The sequence below is a fragment of the Stegastes partitus genome, unplaced genomic scaffold, assembly GCF_000690725.1.
Source record: "Stegastes partitus isolate 25-593 unplaced genomic scaffold, Stegastes_partitus-1.0.2 Scaffold2543, whole genome shotgun sequence".
In the NCBI taxonomy this organism is placed as follows: Eukaryota; Metazoa; Chordata; class Actinopteri; family Pomacentridae; genus Stegastes; species Stegastes partitus.
In genome coordinates this window covers 1-27,796 of record NW_007580274.1, presented here as the reverse complement: position 1 = coordinate 27,796, position 27,796 = coordinate 1, and the positions used below count along the sequence as shown (strand labels likewise).

General features: G+C 41.0%; 1 protein-coding gene across 1 annotated transcript; it reads right to left on the bottom strand.

Moving 5' to 3' along the window:
- Positions 1-2,220: 2,220 nt before the first annotated feature.
- Positions 2,221-22,702, bottom strand: LOC103375313 (sodium/calcium exchanger 1-like). The gene is made up of 6 exons (XM_008305545.1): positions 22,662-22,702; positions 21,760-21,866; positions 15,090-15,214; positions 12,873-12,972; positions 9,995-10,267; positions 2,221-3,272 (listed from the first exon to the last, which is right to left on the bottom strand). The coding sequence occupies exons 1-6, from the start codon at positions 22,700-22,702 to the stop codon at positions 2,893-2,895; spliced, it is 1,026 nt and encodes a 341-aa protein (XP_008303767.1). The 3' UTR covers positions 2,221-2,892.
- Between the last annotated feature and the right edge of the window lie 5,094 nt (positions 22,703-27,796).

Below are 27,796 nucleotides of genomic sequence, written 5' to 3'. Positions count from 1 at the left end.
AGCGAATCACAGATGAGCAGTCAAAGATCCTCCAAAAGTTACAAATGCAACGATCTATCCAACAATCATCTCTGTTTTTACAGTTTCTGGCTCTGATAAGCGGTGCAATTGTGGCAATTTTCCAACTAAAGTATGTCTTCTGTACTTGCTGGTGGGTTTTGGGGTTCAGTAGATTAATGGTGGTAATTTGCTCACGTCTCCAAGCTTTGTTTTGGTGACGAGCCAACATTTCCCAAGGATGATGGACTTTGGGGATCTTGTGGAGGACTTGACATGACCTCAGCTTTTTTTTTTTTTTTCCTCCTAAGATGCTGAAGCATCTTTTGGCCAAAACACTAAAACCCTCTGGAGCTCTGGGGCGGCTGCTCTACGAGGTGGAAACTCTGCAATCGTGTCTTCATTCAAGACAGCGATGTTAAAACATTTGCAGCCAAGATGTTTTCCTTTGAAACAGACCGAGAGCAACGTGGCGGGGGGCCAAACTCTTTCTGTCGATGAACGGCCGGGCTGGAAAACAGCTGTTTGAGAAGCTTAATCTGCTGCTTTCACTGATTTTCTACAGTCAAACTTTGGGATATCTCACTTTCACCGTTTAGCTGTCAGAATGCAAAAGGGAGCTGGTGTGGCATGTAGAACGTCACATTAGAGGGAAAGGCTAACAAATACATTTCTACCCCACAGAGCTCCAAATCATTCACTTAAATCCCTTTTTCTTTTTCCTCTAACCAGCGCTGACCCTGCTGAGGCTACATCAGAGGCTTTTTCCTGAGCTGCCTTTGTGAAACCTGCATTTACATGGGGGGGCTGAGGGCGGCGGGTAATTTGTCCATATTTAACAAAGGGGGATGGTGGGCAGGTAAATTGTTGTTTTCAGTCGCTTCGGGGGGGGACAACAAAAAGCCAAATGATTGTTTTCTCTCAGGAGGATTTTCCTTGAAGTTTCCAATCAGCGCGGTGGGCAGTTGGGAGGGAGGTGGCTGCGGAGCTTCTCTTCCTATACCGCCGTTAACAAGGGGAATGCATTCAATAATAATCTACACTGACAAGCCATATGCCGTCCCTTCTGTCCGGTTTCAGTCCAGCCTGCGGGCAGGACGGGAGTAATGACACCACGTAATGTTAATCTGGGCCTTCTCAGACAGACAGAACAGCTGATTCTTTATATATGGCGTAATATTTCACTTTCACACACATGCCTGAGTCAACAAACATTGCACAAGAACTAAATAAATAGCACAGTTTTACCCAGAAAACACACCAGATCATTGAGCACATGTAGTGTGAACACTTATCAATTCGCCAGTTTAAGTACAGGAGACAGCTCGTTATGGAGTAAAACGGATCTCTACCATGTTCTTCTATTAAATCTTTGGATAACAGAGACTCGTGTGTTTTTTTTGTTTTGTTTTTTGAGTACAAAGAAACTGATGCAGAAACAGTCACGTGATATTTCAAAGCTGCCGTACGTTTCCTTCACAGCATCCGACTCTTCTTCACCCCCCAAAAAAACTTTTCTCTCAGTTTCGGAGAAAAAAAACAAAAAACAAAAAACGAGGCGTGTGGATGTTTCTCGTTCCTTACAAAGAGGGGAGCTCAACATAAATGAAATATCAATGTTTTCTCACACACATCAATAGAAGTTTCTTATATTATCATGTACATTTAGAAACACTGGGTATGTCTATAGTCTTGATTTGTCGTCAACAACACTGTCCCGGTACCATCCTTCATTCTGATTGGTCCTTTTTGTGTCTTGGCGTCACATAACTTGCTGCTTGGCCTTAGTGTAAACGGTGCACTTCTTCGCTTAGTGCACAATGCAAGAAAACCACCTGTTAAGAGGTGGACAACGTGCCTCCAACATCTTTTCTTCAACCGTATCGCTTCATCCTTGTTGTTAAATATCGTTTCCTCTTGTTGTTGTTTTTTCTTTTTTTTCTTTTTTACAATTGCACGGTAACAACATCAACACGTGACGCCATTGAAAAGTTTTAGAAAAAATAAAATAAAAATAGCACGGAGGGAAAACGGGGGACTCGGGATTGGCTCAATTGAAAAAAGAGGACCGGTTGGTGGCGACTACGGCATTTTTCATTATCACAACTCGAAGACGATTCCTACTGGGGGAGATCGAAGTAAGGCAAAAGAGGGAGGGACGGAGGAGAGTCTGTTTGTGGGGGGGGAGGAGGGGAAGGAGTGGACGGTTTGTGTGAATGTGTTGGAAGGTGGAGGGACTATTTTTTTGCACAGTGTATCCAGGAAGGAAAATAAAAGGTGGTCAGTCTTCATGTCTCGCCTGCAAGTTGGTGGGAGGTGAGTGTGTGTGTGTGTGTGTGTGTGTGGGGAGAAAAAGTAATAAGTCACTGATAGTGTTAGAGTTCAAAGGTGATGATGGGAGGATCCACTGTTTCCATGACGATATTGTAAAGATGGAGGGAGCGAGAGAGGGAGTCGGGAGGGGTTGTTGACCGTCTATTCTTCTTCTCTTCTCTGTCGCTTCGTTGCTTCCTTTCTCGACTTTCCTATCACCTTCCTCTCGGCTTTTCCCTTCTGATTATCTCCCCTTCTGCCTTTTATCAACTGTAATGTCCACTGTTGAGGATAGAAGTGACTCTTTACGTCAAGAAAATTTCAATTTTGTGTGTCCTGGAAGTGTTCCCGCCTAAAAAAAAAAAGGATGCTGAGAATATGTTTGGACATCATTGGAGAGTTTCACGAGGCTCTTTTTCCAAAAAAAAGGGAGAAAAAACATCCAATGAAAAGCTGAATACATCGATGCACCTCTGCTCCAACCTCCCTGAAGACTCCCCATCCCTCCCTCTCTCTCTCTCGCTCTCTCTCTCTCCATATTGGCAGTGGGTCTCTCTCCCTCGACTCGTCCCCCCTCTCCATTTAAAACCCTGGTATATGGCAGTAGGCCTCCAGTGAAGCCAGCAGGATGTAAATGAGCCACAGCGAGACGAACATCAGCGACGTTATCAGCTTGCAAGTCCGCGGCCCGCCCAGCTCGCCGCCGGCCACCGACGCCCGCCGCCGGTACAGCAGCGTGAGCACGCACACCACGGCCAGGATGGTGAAGAGGGTGACGGAGAAGGCCAGGCTGCCCGGATCCACCTTGAACGGCTTCCCCTTGGAGCGCCAGGCGATGGCGGCGATGGTCCACGCCACGCCGATGCCCAGGAAGACGTTGACGGCGTTGGAGCCGGTGACGTTGCCGATGGAGGCGTCGGCGTACTGGTCCTGGATGGCGGCGACCTTGCTGGCGAACGTATCTGGATGAGAGAGAACAAAGAGTCTTACATATAGGATGCAAAGCTTCACCATCGTTTGCTCTTTCTTCTTTTATCTTTTCAAAATCTCTTCTCATACCTACGAGTAAACCCTTCAAAGAGCAACGGAAAAATCAATGTAGGAACATGAAAACGAGGCAGAGAAGCACCTCAATCGGAGGTAAAAACAAAACAAATATAATATAGGAGGATCATAAGGATGTGTCTCGGAATGCCTTTCTCGCAAGCGACTGAGGAAACAACCTCGAGGTTACATCCATGCAGCGTTAAAACACCCACACAGCGTCCTCGCAACACAAACATGCAAATAAACACATGAAAAGAGAAACAGAGGCGCAGATGTGAGGAAAGAAAGCGCTGTGTGTAAAAGAAACTGATTATGCATTTAAGGTGTGGCTGTTTGACACAGATGGAAAGAAACAATAGAAACTGTGCAGATAAGTGATGGAAGGAAACAAGAAGAGAACACAAGAGGAAGAGAAACACTGAGGAGAACAAATGTTTGTGTGCCAAATATAGTGGATTTTCATCAAACCTGCTTATCAACATGACACTGAAGTGAAAGTTGATTGAAATTTCAGATGGAAATCTCGTGTTTATTTTCATTCCCTGGCTGTCAAATGCTGGCATTGTGCACACACAAGGCGTCCTGTGGTGTCTAAGCCACCTACGTGGATATACAACAACAGTTTTAAAGAGTTTAAAGGAGTCTGGAGGTGGCAGGAGAGGAGCTGGACTGAGGCTCGTATCCTTGTCAGATCATTATGTTTAAATTTAATTTATTTCGTCACGGAAGTCTGGTTTTCTCTCACTGTTTGCTTTTGTCACTTTTGGTTTAGCCACCAAAACTACTTGATTAAGTTCAGGAACAGATCACGGTTTGGGCTAAAACACACCTTTTTGCAGCGTTAACCTCTTGTTACAAAGCAAACGTTTTGGTTAATGTAAAGAAGCGACAGTGACGACGCCAACAGAGGAAATATGGTTACAAGCAGATGAAATCTACTCTGATGTTCAGGGAATTTTAGAGATCTATTGGACGACCTTGCACGTTGAAAACTGTCACTAAAGGGTCCTGACGGAGCGCTGGGAATAAGACCAGGTTCCTTACTGACTGTGGGTCCTGCTAACTTGCCTCCTTTCATGTAGAGCTTCTAGAAATGCGACAAACAAAACAACATTTTGATGCAAAAGCTTCCCAAATACGCTTATATTTCACATGAATCATCACCTGCTTTCCACTGAACTCAAGCAAAAGAAAATTGTGCATACAATCTGCCACTTTAGCCCTCATGTGAGACTCCTTTAACTCAAACAGTCTTTTTGCAAAGGGTGGTGATCCAGTCATGACTGTGAATCACTTTCTCTCTCGTGGCTGAACAGACAGCAGAGTTACATCAAATGGACGAAGACAGTCATGTGGGCAGAAAGGCAGCAGCAGATTCAAGGACTTGGTGGTTCTTCTGCGGTCGGAGCTCTCCACAGCTGATCAAAGACGAAAGCTTCGCCGCACAGAGTGAAAATCCAGATGTGTTCGCAGAGAAGAGTTATTTCCAGCTACTGCAAATGGACAGTAAGCCCCCTTATTAAAGCCTCGAAGCACATTTTTGTAATATTTCTTGAATTAAAATCATGTACGCAGAGGAATAGGTTGCTTATTAGCTAATCTAATCACGGTAGCCCAATGTCCAGGTTGTATTTCTGTGCAGTTAGCAAAAAAAAAAAAAAACCTGCAAGGATGATTTCTGTTAGCCTAAAAAATGTAAGTGCATTTGAAAAGCATTTGTCTTGAATCCCACGTCTCCACAACAGACACGGAATCATTTTTTTTTTCTATAAGTCACTTGATTTATGTAATTTTTTAAAACCACATTCTGAAAAATAAGCATGACTTGCGTTTTTTTTCCCCCCTGAGAAGATTTCCGAGTCCTACTGTAATCCGTCGCTGTACACTGGCATCCGCATGTGCAAAAACCCAAAGAACTAACTGCTGTAAAATGCTGTAGGTGTACACAAACAAGCTCCTCGGTGAGGAATATTTGAGCAGAAATTGGATGAAAAGCGTGGAGGCTCTACAACTGGGCTGGCAGGGAGCACCAGGGAAACAGCTGCCAGTTATTGTATCCCTATCGCGGCTTATTTCTATTTTTAGACGTGGCTGGTGAGATGAGTCGCAATTCTCATTTGAATGTCAGCGAGATTAGTTTAAATTCATATCCCAACAACGATCCTTGAAACTTTTTTTTTGGGGGGGATGAATTGTAATCCTGTCGGTGGTAGATCACACAGGAAGAAGAGACGAGTCTGTCTGTGTTGACACATGAACAGGTGACATTGTGGATCTGAATCTGAGTCATCAAACTTCACTTTATTGCCTCCCAACACGAGCAGCGCAGACTCTCTGCTAACGAATGCTGGCAACAAGGAAAGATCAGAGACAAAAGACTGCATCCTATGCCGCATTACCAGCATTCCTCCTAAAATCAGCAACAACCAGAAACTTTAAAGGTCAACACAACTGTTTCTCACTTAGTTCTAATGGCATCTAGTCATTGTTACAGGTTTTATTTGTGGGTGATCTCAAATAGGAGAACACGCGGCGAGCAATTAGCCAGTCTTTAATGGAACCATTGGGAGGAATTTATTGACCATCAACAGCTAATAATAGACTGTATAAAAGAAGCGGAGGTCGCCACAATGACGCATCCCATTGGTTTGCAGCCAGAAGTGACCGTATTTGCATGAGAGGGCGGAGAAGGGAAGGAGTGAGAACCAACCGAGCCTGGTCAGCAAAGCGCATCCATAACTCGCTAACTGTAATTGCATTAGGATGCAGATTTTTTCCAGTGAGAAACAGTCTTAAACAAAAATAAATGAACAGTCGACTCCTTAGAGGGTCTGTAAGTACGACCCAATGCTGAACAAGATATTTATAGACAAAAAAATTACCCAATCAACTGTCAAACAATGTGAAAGGTTTAAGATGTAAACACAGATAACGCCAAAAAACAAGCTCAATTGAACTGCCTAAAGTGCCATGAATACACATCGTTACACCGCTATCCTGACTGACTCAGTGCTGGAGTGACTTTATTGTGTATTTCACTCTAAATGAGGCCAGATTTTACAAATTAAATATCATATTTGTATTGTAAAATGTTCAAACTAAACTTAAGACCATAAACTCATGAGAAAAATGTTTACCGAGGTAATACATTAAGTAAGAACTAGACTCATTTCTGTGCAATCAGACTTCTTTTTTGCAACTAGAGGAGTCGCCCCCTGCTGGCTGACGAAAGAAGAAGAAGATTCATTCATTTTCTTTACTTCCAGACCTACATGCCTTTTTTCTATACATCCATGCAGCTAGCTTAGCATTAGCGATGGTGAATGTATGCGATGCTACAGGAGTCACCCTCAAGACAACAAACTGACCCCAAAATGTCAGATTATACGAGCATGTCCAGGATTAGTTATGCCATAGTGATCACTGACTACATTACTGGCCGACATCCAGAGGCCAGAAAAACTAATAGAGATAAAAATTGAGATGAACTCGCCTGAAAATGTGGATTAGATCAATAGAGCTATAAGGAAACTTGAATCTGAAAATCAATAATTGCTCTGAAAAACTGATAAAACAGATTCAGATACAAGTGGATTTATTTTCGTAGTAGTTTAAGGCAAAAAATAACAACCCTTACCAAACAGCAAAGAAATAAATATGAACACAGCGTCAAACTTAATAATGAAGCGAATCAATCGGAGCCAGAATATGACTCCGGCGGAAAAGTTAAGACTCTCTCAGTTCATGCAGAAAGAAGCTTTAAAGCAACAGCTCTGAATACAGATGTGTGATCTCTGCGAGACTTGTTCACCACCAACGCAGACATCAAACGCCGCTCACTATGTAAACGGCTCAGATGGTTTACAAATGAGCTCCACAAACCCCCTAAACAGCTAGAAACGTTTTGCGGCTTTCAAACCGAGCGTCCGATCAGCATTTTCGCCCTCTAATTGCCTGAATCGGCAAAATTCAGTGTAAATTGGCGCGAGTAATCCTCGAGTGTGTCTCAGATGCAATAATGCACAAACGCTCTCGTGCATCCAGAGGAGGAGTGACGGAGTGCGAGTCAGGAGATGAGTGTTTCTAACAAGGTTTAAGGGGATCACAATCGCACACAGTCACTGGAGGCAGCCAACACTCCCGCTGGAAGTTATAATGACCTGCTGCACACGAACCTGCACTTCAGCAAACACACACACACACAAATATATATATATAAACACCTGGGCTCCACAACACACACACAGGTCAGGATGATGGATGATACAATTGCAAAAACACAACATCCAATAAGAGGAGGAAAGAGAGAGAGAGAGAGGAGCGAGGTATAACACCGAGCCGGAATAACAAGTTGAGCAGGATGAGAGCAGAAATACGAGTGAAGCGGAATCAGAGAGCGAAAGAGATAAAAAACAAAGCAGAATAAAAAGGAGATGCAGAAACAGGAGAATTGAATAGCCAGCAAATTAGCGGCGGGGCGTTTTGTGACAGGAGCTGATGACGGGTATCAAATTCTACAGCTTTCAGTCCCAACGTTGAAGGAATTGATTCAAACACTAGTTTGCGGAGACCTCGCCGCGAGCCATCGAAGTTAACGCCCGGAAGAGTGGCGAAGGAGCTGCTTCTATAAATCATACGGAGGGGCAACAATAAAGCGGCTGCTGAGAGGAATGAGGGAGGGAATTGAATTAAAGCCCCGGGTCGACGCGTCCCCTCCGGGCGGAGACGAGCTCCGGCCGAGGGCTTGTGATGTAGCCCAGGTTTTTTTTTTTTTTTTTTAACAATTCAATTTTTGATTTCCATCCTGCTTAAGAGGGCTGTTGAAATCAGATGGAGCAGAGAGGATTAGTCTCTTTATTTGTTTATGTGCTTGTCTGTCACAGCTGAGCTTTCGGCAGGAGAACAGAAAGTGTGATGTGAGGAGTGTGGAATATGATCCGTCTGCACTGTTGATCTACAACACCAAGCTACCTGGATCTGTCGCACTCGCATTGAGGTCAAACTTAAAGTTGGTGGAAATCATCTGGACTACTTGATTTTCCCCAGTTGTCCCAAATGTATCACCAAAAAATAAGCTGATTAGTAAATTAGGGCTCTTCCCAATGACTAATTTCCCAGTTGGTTGAACAGAAATTAAGAAAAGTCCACTAGTAGAAGAACTCAGAGCAAAATTAAATAAAAAGGTCTGCAAAATGCTAAAAGTTGCTCTTTAGGAGTCACTGGAAACCATTTATCAGATTGTATTTCAAATGATGCTCACATGTTGAGCATATAACGATGTACATTATCTACAAAACAACACCAGCCATCAGCCAGCCTATGATGGCACCATTAAAAGGAGTTTATTGACCATCAACAGCTAATCAAGTGCATAAAGGAAGTGGAGGTCATCCATTGATTTGTGGCTAGAAATGGCCGTATTTGCACAAGAGGCTGGAACTACAAAATGTACTTAGCCGACTCCTTTAAGTGCCTTTAAGTCAAATGGAACCAAACATGGAACATTGTTAGGCAACGAAAATGTTCCAAATGTATAGCCGCAAAGTAAGCCGACTGCAAAATTAGGGACCTTTGTGATGACTAATTTCCTGGTCTGTTTAACTGCAATTAAACTTTTAAATAATCCAGAAGTCTAATGAAAAAGAAGTCACACAAAAATTGGTCAAAATTGAACAAAACTGAACGAAAAGAGCTGAAAAAAAAATGCTGTATGTTGAACCAGATTTTGTTTCAAATGCTGCTTAAATATGCAGCACTTTGCATATAATGTTGCATGATATCTACACTAAGAAAAAGTTGACAAATAACATTTAAAATACTTTGCAGGTTAACGCCCACATGCTTGACCTGAATGTGGTTAAGCATTGCTGCTTGTTTGCTCGTTTATTCGCCATATTATCTTTATTTCCAAGATCAAAATTCTGCTAAACTGCGTTCGATTTAACTAAGTAACTTCTTAAAAGCAACCGTTAAGCAGTTTTGTATATTAATAAAATAATATTACATTTAATTTAAATAACTTTAACCACTTTCCTCATTTAAACAAGTATTAAAACTTGATTTGTCTTAAAATAAAGACCTCTAAAAGTAAATAAAATCTGTGTTGCCAGGTAGAAATGAATCGTAGAAATCGAACAAAGGGCTTTAACGGTGAGAAAATCTACTTCTGAATTGCATTGGGCCACTAGGAGTGATTTTTCTTTCAATACTAATGCTTGTAGATGTGACAGGAAGGAGAATACGGAATAATAAAAATCTGTTCCCATTAACATATAATGGAATATATCCCATATAAGTTCCCATTAACATGCAGTTTAGAGACGTTCCTGTGGGAAATCATCAAGGTACCAGCATTAGTGACAGATCAGGAGGTAAAAATAACTCCTGCGAGACATTATTCGGTTTTCTGGTGAAAAGTTCTTTAACCTCACTTGACGTCTGAATGCTGAACCATCTGAGCCTCGGAGTTTCTCGCCTGCAGCCCATTTGTTTGCATCTTTTCACATCTTTAGCTACAGGCGGTTCTGTAAACAACGACGGATGACTTTTGATGCTGAGGAGTTATCTGGAGCACCCTTTTTTCCCTTGTCATTTGTTTAAATCAGAATAATGCATTTGTTCACATCAAACGGCTCACCTGGCACCGACGTCCCGAGCGCCACGAACACCACCGCCGTCACCGAGTCCTTCAGTCCTATCGTGCAGCCGAAGTGCGACGCCAGGTCTCCGGTGACCGCTGTCAGCACGCCGATGAGCGATATGGAGACGATGAAGCAGGCCCAGCCGTTCCAGTACTCGGTGGGCGGCACGAAGGCGAACAGGACCTTCCAGAAGACGGTGAGGAAGTGCATGATGTAGTCGAAGCAGGACGGCAGGCGCTCCTCGCCGCTCTCCTCCTCGTCGTCGTCTCCTTCGGGGGTGGCGGGAGACGGAAAGTGAGGCAAAGAGCAAAAATGTAAAAACTGGCAGGTGAAGATGAACTTTAACTGCAACATTTGAACTTGAACAAGACTTTGTCATAAAAAAATAACATGGAAAGCTAAAAGAAGATAAAAGAACAAAGTACTTATGTCTGCAAAGTGTAGCACTGGGTCATAATTAGCTTAGCTTAGCATATAAGCTGGTAGCAGTGGATGCAGCTACCTTGGCCTCAACCTACCAGCACTTCTAAATCTCACAAAATTGTCATATTTTGCACAAAAACATTCATTTTAAAACTGAAAATTGCGGTTTTATATGGTTTTGCGAGCATTTATACACATTTTCTTGGCAGACAGTGGTCATCGTTGGTGTTCTCCACTAATCACAAAAGCTAGCTAGCATCACAGCAAGTAACTCCCTGCACAACTCCCACAAACTGTTGCTGTCAAATTTAGTTTTTGAGTAAAAACAGATAAAATATTAGTCTGTAAGGTTTAGAAGTTTGAAAAATATTTTTGGACACAGCCAGGCTAGCTGTTCCAACGTTTTCGAGCATATTACGCTAAGTCATGCTGATTGGCTGCTGGGGTTAGCTCTATATTTCATATACAGATAAGACAGTGATACAATGCAAATAAGCTATTTCTTAAATTGTCAAGATGTTTGTTTTTTTAAGCTATTTAGACAGATTGTATAGAAGTCTATGAGAAAATGACTCTACTCTCAATAGATCTGTTACTTCAGTAAGGAGTTTATGGTCTCAATGAAGACTTTTTGAAGAAAGCATGATTTTAATTTTGTAAATCATGGCCCCATTTAGAGTAAAGTAGATCATACAGCAGGATATGTTTTAGGACGGGGAAACTGAGTGATTGACAAGTTGCTGCAGATTCAGCATGCTAAATGTTCCATTATATACCTGCTTGCTATGTCTGGTTTCAAATGACCAACGGTGGCCAAATTCCAAACAGAAGGATTCAAAACAGAAGTCCTCAAACCAGTGGGTGAAGTCATGTTTACTGTGTCCATCTTTTATTTACAGTCTATGGGGAAAATGTTATAGGACTGATAAAAATGATAACATATTCTCCGTCCATTAGTGATACTCAGGTCAGAGTTGTTAATACCTGCACCCACCCAACCTCTTATGAGAGCAAATCTGCATCACCCAACCCACAAAAATATGCATTAATCAACCATTTGAATTAGACTCTGACTGGACATTCCATTTCACCCCATCTGTCCCAACTACAACTCTCTTTTCATTGCTGTTTTGATCTAAAAGAGTAATGAGTACATACACTGCACACTTTCATGCAGCAGACTGAGTTTATTCAAGCAGGTTTTTCCTCTGCTGTTTCTCACAACACCCTTCAAGCACTTAAAGTTAAATGACCTTGAAACGTGCTGAGAGCTGAGAGCAAGTTAACCTCCGCGGTCGCACCTGGTCTGGTCTCGAGCTACAGGCTACACCAAACATCTATGATAAAAAACGACTTTGAAGCTCGGCAATGCAGACTTTTTGTATGCTAGGGCGTAAGATGCATACAAGTAAGAAACAAGACAGAGAGAAAAGAGAAGCTGGAATGTTTAAGAGTGTCTATTTATACATATCAACTTTTAGGGAACGTCTGCAAATTACACAGATTTTTCTCCCATTTTAATTATGGAAGCATCCATTAAGTCATGTCGTGGTAAAAGGTGGTTTCAGCCTCCATCACATTAACCCTTTCAACACTAAGTAACTTTGGCTTTAATTACTAGGAATATATGCCAGAGTCCACGCCGGGATTCCTTGATTGGGGTGGGTGTCGCTGTCGACCATTAGCGAATGCTGCTAACAGTTAGCGGCGAATACGCTAGCGAATAGCAGCGTTAGCAGCGAAGATGACCATAGAGAAACTCCATCTGCGCTTGTTGGTAAACATTTTCCAGCTACGTACCCTCGAAAACAACGTATCAGCCCAAGTTGCAGCGTAATCAAATCAAAATGAATGTAACAGGAAGTCGTCCTTTACCGGAGCTGCTATACCGGAGACCAGTATAGTGGGCCATCGTGTTGAAAGGGTTAGCTAGTTTTAGGAAACATCAATAACTGTGGCTGACTCTACTTCCTCTGGTGCAGTTTTGATTTAAAACCTTATTAACATACATGAATACAGGTTTACTATCCAACACATTTTGCTGCCATGATCCAGATGTGCATCCAAACATGTCGACACTGTGGTTCTGGAAGTTTTTTAGAACTCAGTAGGAACTTGCTTTCTCGATTTTTTCAGCCCGACCTGCCTGAATCCATGATATATTCATTAAGCTATTTTCAGGACAGCTTTCTTTTTCAACCACTAAAAGGTTACTTCCGCACACTGAAATGTCAGGAAAGTACAAAAGTTATCGCTCCGAGCCGCAACAAGGAGACTGTAACCAGATTCAAATGAATGTATGAGAAGGGTCTGGAGAAGGCGCTGATGCACGAGAAATGTTCCGTCTCATCATCCATCATCTGTTCAAATTGAAGTCAGGAAACACGTCGGGCAAAAAAAAAAAAAAAACGGCGTTCATAAATCAAGCGGCGCCTCGTGTTTGTGTTTTACCTGCGCTGACAGTCACGGCGCTGACAAACTGCTCCCTCCAGCTGCTGCTTCCCACCACCAAGGCCAGGTTCGTCTTCTTGATCAACTTATCTACCGTACTCTACACACACACACACACAAGAAGCAAACATGGGAGCGCATACAGACCAGGCAGAAGAGGAAGAGACACAACCCTCAAGCTGTTAATTCACTCGCAGGGGCACAGAAAGAGGAAAAAAATGCTGATTTTCAAGCCTTTCAATTAAAACCCAGGCTGCAGAGGTACAGTTAGAAAGTGAGAAGTCGAGGTATAGGAAGTGGTAATTAACACTATGCAGAGAAACTGGCTGTGATGCTTCTGTTGACATGTAGGAAAAACCCCGAGGCGGTTGGGTTTGCTGTTCAAAGCAGCGAGGAAGAGCAAGCAGCAGTCGTTACGGTGACTCCAGGTGAATCCTTCACCAGCGACTACGTTAAAGGAAAAGTTTAGCAGTTTGAGAACTCACAGCGTCAGACAGAGCATGCAGAGACGGACGGCTAACCTCGTCAGCGTGCCATATAAGCGTGTTTACTGCTTTCTGCACACACGCACACACACACACACATACACAACGACACAAGCAAATGAGCAAATGAGATGTGTAGACAAATGGACACGTGATCACAGATATGAACAAAATGAACAAACACAACGACTGTATGAAGTCATGAAAGCTGAACAGGAGGCTGATGAATTGAGGGTTTTTTGTGCCGCACACAAGCAAAGTGTTGGAGTCATCATATCTGCATTATGAACGGATCAAACTTACAGAAGCACTTCTCCAGCTGTGAAATTTTTATTAAATGACCTAGCTGATGTATTTTCTAATTTGATGGATGAATTATAAAAATAAAAAAAATATGTGAAAATAAGGCAGCAAGACGGCCGGAAAAAATACGGTTTAAATGTAATGTTCAAAAACAGTAAAAATGGCAAAAATACCCTATAAAATAATTACATTTTAACTGATTACACTGTAAAAGAACAAATGACAAATGGTTTTGAAAATAAAGATTTTTCATGGGGACATTCGTTACAGTTTGGCCTGTTATTATTATAGTCAACATGTAAATTAATATTTTCTGTGATTTTACTAGATATATAAGTAACTAATAAAAACAGGGAAAATAGGCAAAAAAAAAAAAATTAAACTAACTAAAAATGTATGCTTAATATACAGAACTTTTTTAATTTTATTATTTATTAATATTATTATTATTTTATTTTTTATTTTATTGTATAGAAAAGCAAATATTTGTAAAATCACAATATTGTTGCTGATTTACAAACAGTAAAATTGGGTAAGTTTTAGACCATTTAATAAAATAAAGCTTGTAGATGTGAACATTATTTGCAGTTTTGATCTGTTACACTTTTTTTTCCTCTACTATCAACATGTATTTATTTTTCCTGTGGCTTTTTTCTTTAAACAAAACTGGAAAATTTGACACAATAACAGTTTACAAAATCATTTATCATTTGTCAGTCCTGAATGTACACAAATGTTCCTTCAAATCACAGTGAAAATTAGTAAAACAACAATATTTCCTCAGATTTAAATACAGTCAGACTGTGCAGTTTTATGGTCAAACGCTGTAAAAGAACAAATGACCATTTATAAAAACACAGATGTTCGATGTGGACTTTATTGACAGCTTTGCTCTGGTTTTCTTCTTTATGATTAACATGTACATTAATGCTTTTTTCCTGTAACTTTACTAGATATTAATTGTAATTTAACAACACAGGAAGTTTGTCAAATATCAGTAAATTGTTCAAGAAGTTAGATTTAAAAACTATAAATTCTTCCACACTGTACCTGCAACTTTCTTTATTTCTTTCCTTCTTTCTTTCAAGGCCCATTTTGTTCTGACGTAAGTTGACAGCTCACTTTGAATTAATGATTTCTTGTCCTTCGGAGGTCTGCTATTAAAACGACAAGCGTCTCAGCAGAGAGCCCATTACGCTACATGCGTCCATTACATGCTAACAAGATGAATAATTCATCCTCTGCGCCCAGGCAGCTGACACTCACTTTAAATCATTTTGGACCTTGTTTGCTTTAGGATTTAATCTTAAAAGAATTAACTTTTTAGGTGATATTTCAAGCTGCTGACGTGACAGCGACGGGAAAAAACCACTTAAGATATAACTGACAGAAGGCGAGAGAAACGTTCACAACGGAAACAGACTCCTACCTTGAACTCGTAGGACTCTTCTATGATCACCTCCAGCTGTGTGTGCTCGCCCAGACTGGGACATCCCATCTTGGCCACTTCTTCCTCCTCTGCTCCCACCAATGGCTTGTTCTCATTGGAGTCGCCTGGGAAACCACAGAGATGGACCGGTTCAAACATAGAAACTTGAACAGTAGCAAGCATTGTCAGTGTGGAAGGTTATGTCCTCAGTATTAATTCATACTTTTCTGTTTTGGTGGAAATTCAGTACAGAATGCATGAATCTTCGCTCTCATTTTTGCATTAGTTTGTAATTTTTTGTAAAAACACAGAAAAAAGAATCAGGAACCCCTCATCCAAAAATGCCCCGATATGAGTTTCATGTGAAGAATGACAAAAAACTTAAAGACTCCACATTTTGCACATTTTCAAGTTGATCATTTTCATTTTTGGGCTTCACTAGAATATGTTTACATGCTTTAATGTTGAAAAAAGCACATTATTTTTCTTGTAATGTACATCATTGCAGCACCTTCTGTCTAAAACGCTCAGTTTTAGCTCCCGCCTCCCAAAAGTCTAGTCTGCTCTGATTGGTTGGTTGGTCCGACGAAAGAAAAGGCAAAATTGGTTAACGTACTATAATGACGCAGCTTTAGCTGAAGCAGTTTTAGCGAAGAAATAATGGCAACTAGCCACAAGGCAGGTGTTATACAAATGTGTTACATGATGAGGTCACTAGGTAACAGAAAAAAGTCTGGACTTCGTGTTTTTAGGCGGGTAAGGACTACGGACAGAATAACTCCCTTTGTCATGGATTGTGGACTTTGCGAGTTTAAATGCACAAAAAACATCTAATTTAACACCCTAAAGGAGAGAAAAAACAAAAAGCATAATATAGGCTCTTTAAGGTTAAAAGTAAATGCACAAATAAGCAGCAGACACATTATGGTCATAACAAAAAGCACAATTACATGAATGTCTTGGATTTTCTCGACATAAATCTACTTTGATTTAGGCTTTTTGTGCTCCTACATCTCTACATTATATGTATTACTTTATTTACATTATAGATATTTTTTCCCTATGTATGTCTACATTTCTTTATTTATGTGAGTAACTACGGTAGGTAGGAACCTGTATTTAACGGAAGGCCAGCACAGAGTTCAGTGGAATAGTTTGGTTCTAGCTGGTTTGCAGATGGCAGCTGATCAATCCATATATTAGACACACATCAATAAAAAAATAAATGAAGAACTGGAGCAACAGTCCACATAAAAGTCGTAAAAAAAAAAAAGGGATAAAATTGAAACATTATTTTAATTAAGGCCTTTTTTCATTACCAAAATGTATGAATGTTTAAAATGTGTTCAATATTTTATCCCTGCATGGATTACATATTCACACTCGGTCGGTTTTTGTCCTCCCCAGTTTCATGTTCATGTAATGACGTGTAACTCCGGCTGCAGTCGCGGGTCAAAGGTTTGATGGAAGTAAGAGAAGCGTTTGCCACCATCGGAAACCGTCTCCCACCGTTGTCAAAAATTTATCAGCAGCCACTCAGAGCTACGCCTCCATGTTCACTAATGCAGCAGATCATGTTGAATAACCTCTAAATTTCAGATGACAAATCCCTGCAGAGCCTCCGCTCGTCTGCTTCACCTCATCCGACCTGAGTTTTGAAGTTCGTACTGATCTCAGGTTCCTTTAAAAAAAATACGCTAAGAGCACGTTTTGACCAGGTCGCAGTTCATGTAAAAATATACAATAAAGACCTGAATTCATCTTTGTTTTGTCTTTCTTATGTCTGTTTATACCATGGTCTGGGTGAATACTCGATTCTGATTGGCTGCAGGGTGTCCATTAAAAAGTGATATAGGACACCTATAAAGAAGTTCCGGTCAAATAACCTGATAGTTCTAAATTAATGCGCTGACTCAAACGGTAGTTGGTAACCGTATATTTATATTTCGCATCATCCTCTGGACACACACAAGCGGTAAGAGGTGCACTTGCCCTCACGTTAAGCAATCATCTCACTTCCCTCCACTTAGGCCTAATATAACAGCTGCGGCCGACCGGTTACCTTGGCAACGCGTCACAACGAGAGACATGAAATAGTCCGCTCAGCCGCTTGTTGTGGAAAACTTACGATTTTAACGGTAAAAAACAACATTAACGTATTAATAATTGATTTAATATTTATTTAGTAATATCTTTCGTAAGTGACCATGGTATAAGCGGGATAATGCCCTTCGAGGTGCCCATTATCAGAAATTAATGGACTTCGCGGAAGCAACCGTCCTCCGCTTCGCGTCGGACGGTTCACGCCTCCGCGTCGTCCATTAATTTCTGATAATGGACACCTCGTCGGGCATTATCCCTTACTTAATTCACGGCACAGACTGGTCACATGATGATCAGCTGTGATTGACGTATTTCTGAAGAATTCTAACAAGATTACAAACAAATAGCTGCATACTATTTCATTTATTCATTTGATGTATTCTATATATCCTCATTGTGATGAAAATAAACATTAAAAAATTTTAAAAATCTGGCAAAACATGCAAAAAAAATCAAAAATGGTGAATGCTGTAAAGTTCATAAACTGTAACAACTGTGAAAGTAACAAGTTTAATCAAAGTAATGTTTTTTTAGCTGATTTAAATACAGTAAAACTTTCAACTTTTTTAAGGTTAGCATTCAAAATTTGTTTTTGCTGCGATTTTTTGCAAAATACAGCGATAAAATTTTTCTTTTTTTAATCTAAATAAAAGTTTTTTAACTGTTCTTACTGTAATTTTTGAACAATTTGTTGCTATTTTACTGTTTTCCTTGTTTTGTTAAATTACAGACAATACATCATAAAATCATAGAAAAAAGTATTAATTTAAATATAACCCTGAAAAAAAGGGAATCTGATAAATTAATGCAATGTAAATAATGTCCACATATTAGTTTAGTCTTTTTTAACGTTTGACTGTAAAGTTACATTTTTATTTACTGTAATAAAATCAGCAAATAATATTATCTTACAGATATTTGTTATTATTTAAAAATAAAGATTCTGTATATTTAGGACTGAAAAATAGTAAATATTTTTAAACTAATATTTTACAGATTTTCACTGTTTGCTTAAATTATAATTTTAATTATAATTAATATTAATTTATATTCTGACAGAAAAAAAAGTCCAGAACTGCACATAATGTCACATAAAAAATAGATTTCTGTTTTCCTGAATTTAAAACCACTTCAAATATCCTAATTTTACAGATATTTGCTGTTATTTTTTCACCATTCTTACCAGTTTTCAAATCTTATGTTATTCCATCATTCTTTAACATGTGTTTTCTCTCACCGTCCTGCAGACATTCACTGTTCTTTTTTTTTTTTTTGCTGCAGTGTAATAAACTAATTAAAACTCTGTCCTTATGTTAATATCTCCGTATAGATCCGTCCACTCTTCATATATGTATCATTCCATTTTTTCATTAGTTCTAATTTGGCCACAGCAGCATGAAATATTACTGACGTCTCATTTGAATGAAAAATAAAATGTAAATGCTAATATTCAAACCACTGATGTGCCACACGGGAAATCCAAGCTGTCAAGCATCGCTGTTATTACAAATACGAATCCCCACAAGGAATTCATATTTCCTCTGACCCCTCTATGTTCCCATTACCGCATGTTGCACCACACATCCCCTCATTCATCCGCATGATCCTCTTCATACAGTCATTAACTGCGCTGTGATCAGAGTCGAGCTGCTGTAATTGAAAAGCCGTGTACAGTATAGATATATATGTATATATGTGTGTGTGACTGTCAGTGTGCTTGCTCTGTGACGGCTTTATAAAGCCAATTACATTCCTCTGTAATGAAACATGCCTCGGGCTGTTGGCTCTTCATGTCTGACATCTACACCGTGGACCTGGAGTCCACCAGGGGCGTCTCTGTGGGCGTTCAGAGCGATAAAAGAGGCTTCAATCCCCGACTGTGGTCCCACTAATGTGGCTCCACGAGACACGACGGCTGCAGGAGCCTGATGAGGGAAACCTGTCAGGATGGGACGTGGCTTAAACTGTTAACCCTCTGAGCCCTCGGCTATTTTCAAAGTTCTTCCATATGTCTTGGTCATTGTACGAGCAAATCATTCATTCGATATCTTATTTTGTTCCAGAACAGTCCAGGCTGTTCAGATCTTCCATGATCTGGTATGACAACACTTCCAGATCCTCTATATTAGCTGTTATCTTAAAGAACAAACGTTATGAAATTGTTGAGTTTTTACATGTATATCAGTAGGGACGTCTTTTCATATTAATGTAGAGGAGATTGTCGGGAATCTGCAAATATCAGAACCATGATGGTGGATTGAGGAGATCAAGCTCCAAAGCAATGTTCTTCTTCATTTGATATTTTTGAGAAAAACCTCAAGACGTGCACGTTTCAGTGGCTTTTAACTGCTCCTAATGGTTCTTAAAGGTCTTAAAGTCTTTCTCCAGCACTTTGATAATATTAATAGTAATAATAATCTTTATAACATTAGATGATAGAATTGTATTTGCATGACTTAGAAACTGGGAAAGGTTTGTGTTTAGTGCCTAATGGAAATGAACTCCATTATTATATTTACTGACGTGCTCACATACAGCAGCCTACTTGGTGGGAAACCAGACAAACTTTTGCAGGGGTTTTTAAAGTGCAACTTTTGTAATGAAAAGCAAATCAATTATTTTGTATTTATTTTTCATACAAAGTAGAATCTAATCTCCCGTGCTGGGAAAATAGCAGACATCATTTCATAACCGGATAACTCTTTTGTGCAGAAAGAAACAACTAGAAATAAGTAAAGATAAAACTTTGCAGAGGTTATTACTTTGATATGAACAAATGTGCAACAGGCAGAACTGTGAAGCTCCAGTTCTGCTCTTTCTTTCTTGTTATTAACAAATCATTGAGTAGATATGTTAATAGAATGAGGATGATCGCATTGCGAGGGCTGCAAGGTGGGTCAGTGGTTAGCATTGTTGCCTCACAGCTAGAAGGTCGCCGGTGAGGACACCCGGGATCTTTCTGCGTGGAGTTTGCATGTTCTCCCCGGGCAGTTTGGGTTCTCTCTGGGTTCTCCAGCTTCCTCCCACAGTCCAAAAACATGTTGAGGTTAATTGGTGATTCTAAATTGTCTGTAGGTGTGAATGTGAGTGTGCTTGGTTGTCTGTCTCTAAGTGTAGCCCTGTGATAGACTGGTGACCTGTCCAGGGTGTCTCCTGCCTTCACCCTGAGTCAGCTGGGATAGACTCCAGCCCCCCACGACCCTAGTGAGGATTGAGTGGTGTATAGATAATGGATGGATGATTGCATTGCTGCTAATGTATGTAAATATTAACATATCTATGCAATGATGCGTGTATGAGCAATTCAAACAAGAATAATCGGTGTGAAGCTGTAATTCGTCACACAGACACGACACAAATATGACAGATAGTTTTTCACAGCGGTACTTTTTGCATCGTATTTATATTTTGTATTATATTCTTTTTTGTACTCTGGGAATTTCAGTTCCTCTGTTTGTACGGTACATGCAGAGATATTGACAATAAACTCTGCTTTGACTCTAACTAGCTTTGTTAGAAAGGTCAGGTCATGTGGGACACCTCACTGCAATAAACACTTTAAATGCAGCTGAACTGAGAAGCAGGGATGCGAACTGGACACATTAGAAAACAACAACAGCACCATTAGCCGTGAAGTTGCTAATGTGCTCAAAATTAGGCGTCTAACGTGATGTTTTTCTATAAAACTGAAAATCTGCCCTGATGATGGTGTGAGATGATGTTACAGTCAATACCGAGGGAGCTTCTGTATCAGATTTCACGGCGATCGATCGGACAGACTGGACCCCGGAGCCGCGCCATTAGCGAGGCTGAAGAGAGCGCATGTGGTGCCGAATCATTTAACTGACTGACCGATCAACAGGAATCTTTACTGTTTTGCAATTACACGGCGCTGTCGTTATTGAATACAGACCGGAGTGGAACAAAGTGAAATGAGACAAATAAAAGTAAAGAAAAAGATGAAAGCAGGTCTCTTCTTGTAAAGTTTTAACGGAGCGGATTTTATTTTAGCAGACGAGGCCGAGCCGCAGAAATTACTTATTGACTTTCAGCGTCGGCTCTCTTTAGCCTCCGGTCACCTGCCACAGATTAGCTGTCTGTCTGCTGTAATGAGCTTTTTAGGGTTTAAACTCTCGAATTAAACGTTTTAGATTCTTGATTTCGCCCTGTGTGGATTTGGAGATGACAGGACGGAGGAGCTGGAAAGCAACAAATAGAGAAGCTCTCCGGCTGTTTACACTGAACCTCTTTGTGTTTGTGGTGATAAAGTGGAGCCTAAAACTGTTGAAGTTATTATTCCCGCCCTGCCCGTGACAAGGACGCCGTTGTTTCAAAAAACACCTCACAGCTCGGGGCAGGTGTTTTTGAAATCCTTTCCGAGGCGCGTCCTCAGAGGTTCAAAGTGAAATGTTTCCTCAGTTAATCTGAGTTTAGATTGGAGGCTTTAGGTAATCAATGCAGGTCTCGGCCCGTTTCTAAGCGACAGATGTGGCCTAAATAAAGACTTCATTCTGTCCGTCAGTCTTTCTGGATTTTTCTCTTTGAACACATATGCAGGTGAACCCACCGTGTTTCTGTCCTATCTCCAGCAGCACAGGCTCCCCCAGCTCGATGGTGAACGTCTTGTTCTTCTCGTACTCTTCGTCGTCGATGATTTTCACCTCGATTATCTTCCTGTTGAGGAAAAAGAGGAGGCTGAGTGAGTGCATCACACATAATTACTATTTCAGTTTCATGTTCCCTCTCAGAAGAAAGCCAACGTGCCGGGAGCGGTGCATTAAAACTCTCAGGAGCTCCAACCGAAAACAGGACATTTAGGATGCATCAAGAAACAAAACCCAGTTTGCCCTCCTCTGATTTCTCCTCCTTCAGAGGATGAAGTGAAGCCCAGGTTGGCGTCCCTCAGCTGCTAACTTCCCCCCAGGCTCTGATAAAACTGCTCTCCAGCTGACAGTGATGCAACCTGCAGCACATCCACCGCTTCAATCAGGAGCAGCCGGTGGAGAGTCCTAAACTGCAGCGCCAAGAGTTTTGAGGTGCAGCAATCAAACTTTAACAAGTAAATGGTAAAAAAAAAAAAAAAAAAGAAATTGTGCAGGGAGGTTTAAAAATAGCAATGCGCACAATGGCTAAAAATACGATGGGATGTGCTTCCTAACACGTCCCTCGGTGGGTCTAGAAACAGAACATTGCTTATTTGAAACTATAATTTCAATGTTTGCATGAACAAATAGAGCAAAACACCAGAGACAATGCCATTTGCTAATCTGCATATGAGCAGCTTTGTAAATCAGTTTGTGTTCGATGCACCAGTGCAGGAAGTGCATGCTTTGCTTGTAACCAGGTGAGCACTGAAGAAAACTGAATTTGCCTCCACCCGCAGACCTATAATTCCTCTTGTATTAAAGCTACCTCGTGGAATTCATTGTAAAAGTTGCCTTTATACGCATTAAAGTACATCATACGTACCTGGGGTCTAACAAGCGTACTGAATCTATTTCCTTCCACATGAAACGTTTGCAATATTGTGAATATTTCAAAGCAAACAGTGCCTACGTTGTGGGAATGCATCCAAAATCCACATGTTGTCATGCTGTTTGCTAACATGAAGGTTGAGTGACACAGATTCTTGAAGTTAGAGCTACATAGTGAAATTTCGCTTTCGCTCACGACTTCCGGAGAAAGTTCCAAACGTAGCACCGGGAGCAACGTGCAGACAAAATCTAAATGAGATACGGCTTTTTGCTTTTTATTGCAGTCACTGAACTTCTTGTTCCCCCCAAATCTTGGCGGCTCATCTTAGATGCAAATTTGCTATTTCTCCCTCTGCTCCATCACCGCTCAGCAGCACAGTATCGCTGCATGTTTCTGACTAGCGGGATGACATTTACTCATCACTCCTCGGCATCTTCTGCGCAAATATATTCTGAGGTCAGATGCTAAACTCTCTATGCTGAACATTTAAAAGACGAGTCGTCCAAGTGAAGTAGCTTAAACTGTTTACGCGCCCATTTTGAACTCCAATTTAATATTGATTATTAACGGGAAAACATAGGAGTATGCTAATGAGTCTCCACTGTGGCATCATGGCGGCAAGAAACCATATAATCAAAGCTTTTTAACATTAGATGGTGCAATCGAGCTTCATAAAAGTAGTGGAAACATGAGATTGCACTGTATATCTCCGCAGAACTACTTTTACAGTTCACAGGAAGTAGTTTTACTCGGCCTACAGATATGCAAGCTTCAATTGTGATTGTCTGAGTAACCAGCAATGTCTAGGTAACCAAAACGTGCACGACATGTAAATCAGCTTTTAGTACTTCCAGGGAAGTTTTATCACATTTGGTCTCCGTCTGGCCCGCTTTGCTCAGAGTCTATAATCTTCATCTCAACGATCCGTCGGTCTCTGACAGGCAGAGAGGAAGAGAGAGTGTTCATTTCCACCTGGCCGTGTCATCGTATGCCTCACTGTCAGCCACGTGGACTCTGATGCCGCAAATAGTCTCCGGCTCAACAGAGAAAAACAGACGAGAGATGGAAGAGGAAGAGGACGGAGGGAGGAGTGCGTGAGAGTGATGGAGGGTAGAGGAAGAGAGGTGGAATTGTTTTTCATCGGTGAGCTGTCACGGCAACAGCGGATGAAACTGGCTGGATCTGCTATTTCCAGCATCAGCTTGAGCAACGGCGTCGGGAAAGAAATTAAAATATTGCTTGGTCAGATGTGAAACAAAAGAGGGAAAAACACCGACGACGGCATGCCAGTGCGTTTAGAGGACGACTAGAGGGAAGGGCGAGGGAGAAAAGAGACGAGATCTGCTATATTTCATAGTTTACAGCTTTTTTAAATTTATCTTTAACTATTTCCAGTCATCTGTCAACCATCAATACACTGTAATGCTTGGTTCCGCTTTATATTTAACAAAAATAAATTGATAAACCTTCTCTTGACCAAAAAACTACGGATTATTCCACATTTTGAACACATGAGGCTGTACTAAACATGACAATAAAGCTTTTATTTTTTGGAAGCTTTTCAAATACTAAAGGAATAGATGAAACGCGGCGTTTATCTGCAGGGCTGCTGCTGGCCATTTTCTGCATCAATTTATGCCGGAAGCCTCTTTATTTATGTAAAGGAAAACAAAATTCAGGCACCAACTCACTATTCAGAATAGAATAGATGATAATGCAGTCAGTCTCTCCGGCGTTCTGTATTGCTTTCAAATATTTATTCTCCTGTAGATCAACTTTTCTCATTTAATATCATCCCTGCTGCGTCGACACACAAACGAGGCCTAATTTACTCTTCTGTTCTCCTTTGTGTCTTTTGTTTGGGGAAGTAATCTTTTTCTAAACGTGCATGTGGCACCTTTTTCTGGAATTTAATAGCTCAAATGTGTTTGGGCAAGATTTCTGCACGTTCAAAACAGTTATTATTATTATTTTTTTAAGAAAACAAGGACATCTCACCTGTATTACTGACGCTGAATGAAAACAAGTAGACACCACATTTTCTGATTAAAACAAGAGCTGTGTTAAAGTTAAAGACTTTGTTAAAGTCTCTAACAGATTTTGGAAGCTCATAATACATGATCGATGCAATATCAAGAATTACCATCTTTGACATGAAGGATAACTCGTCCCATACTGAGCAAACCTGTCTCATACTTTTGCTTTTGGAAGTAAATCAATGCCTTTTGATGTCAGATTGAAATTGTAAAGGTTAGCTCGCAATGGGCCACCATGACAAAGACTTCTGAGACAAATAATGACCTCCAGCTGGAGTATATGTGTTTAAGACAAGCTGTGATTGACTGAAACAGTAATATCAGTTTAGTGGTGTGATGATAATACTGCCTTGACAAATGTGGCAACAATAAGGTTTGTGGATTATCAATTAAGACGACACAACAAAGACGGAAGCAAGAGGATGGAGACGTGATGGAGAGTTGGGGAGAAGAGTGAAAAAGAAAAGTTTGTAAAAGTCTGCAGGAGGAAGAGGAGGGAAGGGAAAGACGGCGATGGACAGGAGGCGTGAAAGGGAGTGTGAGTAATGCAACGGCTCTGCTGCGATGTGAGAGGTTACGATTCAATACACACCGAGTTCACGCAGACGCACAGTGATGGATGTGCCATGCATACACAAACAAATCATATCATACATGCACACACAGCGTCCACACGTTTTCCATCACACACAGATTGTGGTGTATACGAGCAGCCGATTGCGGCTTCATGCCTCGCCGGCGGTACACAATCACTCGAACGCACAAACAATTGAGCTCAATGTACACAAGCCAGACATACATGAAAACATGTCCCCACTAAACACCTGGGGGATTCGTAAACACTATGCATTTACCGAGCCAATTTACTCATTGTACACACACATACGCTGACTGTAGCGCTTCCATTATTCATGGTTGGTGCTGCCTGTAGCTGCACATCTGAGCCCTCCTCTCTCCATCTCAATCCCATTACTTCTTCTTAAGCCCCTCTATCTCTTTTCTCCCGGTCTACTCTGACTTTCATCGCATAAGGTCATTTCATTCAACTTGTTTTCTTTTCTCCTTCTGTGATAAACTCAGCCATCCATTAATTTCTATGAAAAGCTCTTTGCAGGGTCAAGGGAGGTCACCATCTACCCAAGCAGTAGTTTTCAATTCCACATGTGAATACGGCTAAAACTGATATTCAGGGTTCCCACTCTTTCGCTGAAATAACTTCCCAGGACTTTTCCAGGACACTTTCAGCTGCTGCAGACACAAGTTATCATGTGACAGACTGATACATTCCACTGTCCCGCTCATTCGTTGGAAGTGTATTCTACAGGTGTAGCTTGCATTTACCCAGATTGTTTCGATGTTTATTACTCAGACATTTGATGTGCAGTCTATGGCTATAATTTATCTATGAAAAATAATTATAACAAATGCATCATAGAACAATGCAAACACACCCACAGATTACAGTGTAGTAATTAGTATGGCCAATTGGAGTTACAATGTTCAACTGGACAATTCCCAACTCAACTTTCTCGTCTCTCTTACTTTCTCTCCTGCATCTAACTTAAAAATATTTGTATATTTTTTAATAAATCACTGAAAAACAATTACCTTTGTTTCATCTCACTTTACTGCACAACTCAGTTTGTTTGTTGTTTTTGTTTGTTTGCTAAACGATGCTAACTAAAACAGCGAGTGGACGTTAGCTTAATTTACCTTAATAGCTGGTTGCCAGACTGCTGGCTGTCGGGTTTGTATGAACAGAGAGCTACTGTGCTATATTTTTATGAAATTGAAAACATTAGCCTTTACATATCGTTGCTTTGTGGTTTTACTATGAGCTTCGTGGCTAGCTGCAGACTAGCTCCCCCTGGCCTGACTGCTTTTCACTGAGACCAGCAAGAATGTGCTATGTACCAATAATTTGAATGTAAACATCAGGAGAACTGTCACAGCTCAGACAGCAGCCATGTTGTGATGATGTCACAGCTCAGACAGCAGCCATGTTGTGATGACGTCACAGCTCAGTCATCAAAGCCATGTTGTGATGACGTCACAGCTCAGTCATCATAGCCATGTTGTGATGTCATCAATGATGTCATCAAAGTGCTTATATCCACATCTTGATCACTGTACTTGCACATGTTGAGACATTCTCAGTACACTAGCCTAGAACTACAACAAAGTCATTACTAACTTTGCAACAGTCGACTTATTACTGTGAGAACATTGTTAGCGAGGAACACAGCATAAGTTGATCATTATGAATACCTCCATTTGGAACATGTTCACCAGCTTTGGCGAAGAAATCTTCAGCACACAGGTGAAGGCGCCGAACGCTCAGCTGCTAGTCAAGCAGTCAAAGGAGATAACGGAATATTTGACAAACGAGCTCCTCAGAGAAAGAACCAGGAATCAGGAGCTGGACGAGAAAGTTCAGCTTCTAAACAACCAGCTCCACGATGAGAGGACCAAAGCTCAGGAGCAGGACAAACAAGTCCAGCTTCTGAACGAACAGCTCCACAACATGAGGGTCAATGCTCAGGAGTTGGATGCAGAAAACCAACTTTTGCGGAATGAGATTGACAAACAGAGGACTGGAGCATGTGAGCTGGAAAAACAAGTTGAGATACTGACCGAGCAGCTCCAGACAGTGAGGACCAACGCACTGGAGCTGGAAGAAAAAGTCAGATCTCTGGACAATAGCTTCATCAGAGAAAGGATAACGGCAAATGAGCTGGACGATCAAGTCCAGTATTTAAAGAAGAGGTGCCAAAGAGAGCAGAGTAATTCACAGGAACTGGAGGAACACATACAGTACCTGAGAACAGAGCTTTACAATGAGAGACAAAATGAAAAGGAGCTGGATGATTGCCTTCACAACGCAAGAATCGAACATCTCCGGGAGAAAGCCTTCTGGAACGGTCTTAGCAAGGAAATGGAACAAACAAAAAAACAGTTGGCTTATGAGAAGAGCCAGAGAGAACTTGTGGAGAAGGACCTGCAGAAGCTAAAACTGACGATGGAAGAAAACACCTCAACAAAGTCTGAGGAAGAAGCCAGTCAAAGCCTCCAGGTTGAAGCTCTGCATGAGAA

Bases quoted from the DNA above. Each gene is read 5' to 3' on its own strand.
- LOC103375313 (XM_008305545.1), bottom strand. From the start codon at position 22,702: ATGTGGAAGGAAATAGATTCAGTACGCTTGTTAGACCCCAG. The intron at 15,215-21,759 runs GTGGGTTCACCT...GTGGTTTCCCAG, and splicing joins GGAGATAGGACAGAAACACG to GCGACTCCAATGAGAACAAG. The intron at 10,268-12,872 runs GTAAAACACAAA...CCACCCCCGAAG, and splicing joins CGCCGTGACTGTCAGCGCAG to GAGACGACGACGAGGAGGAG.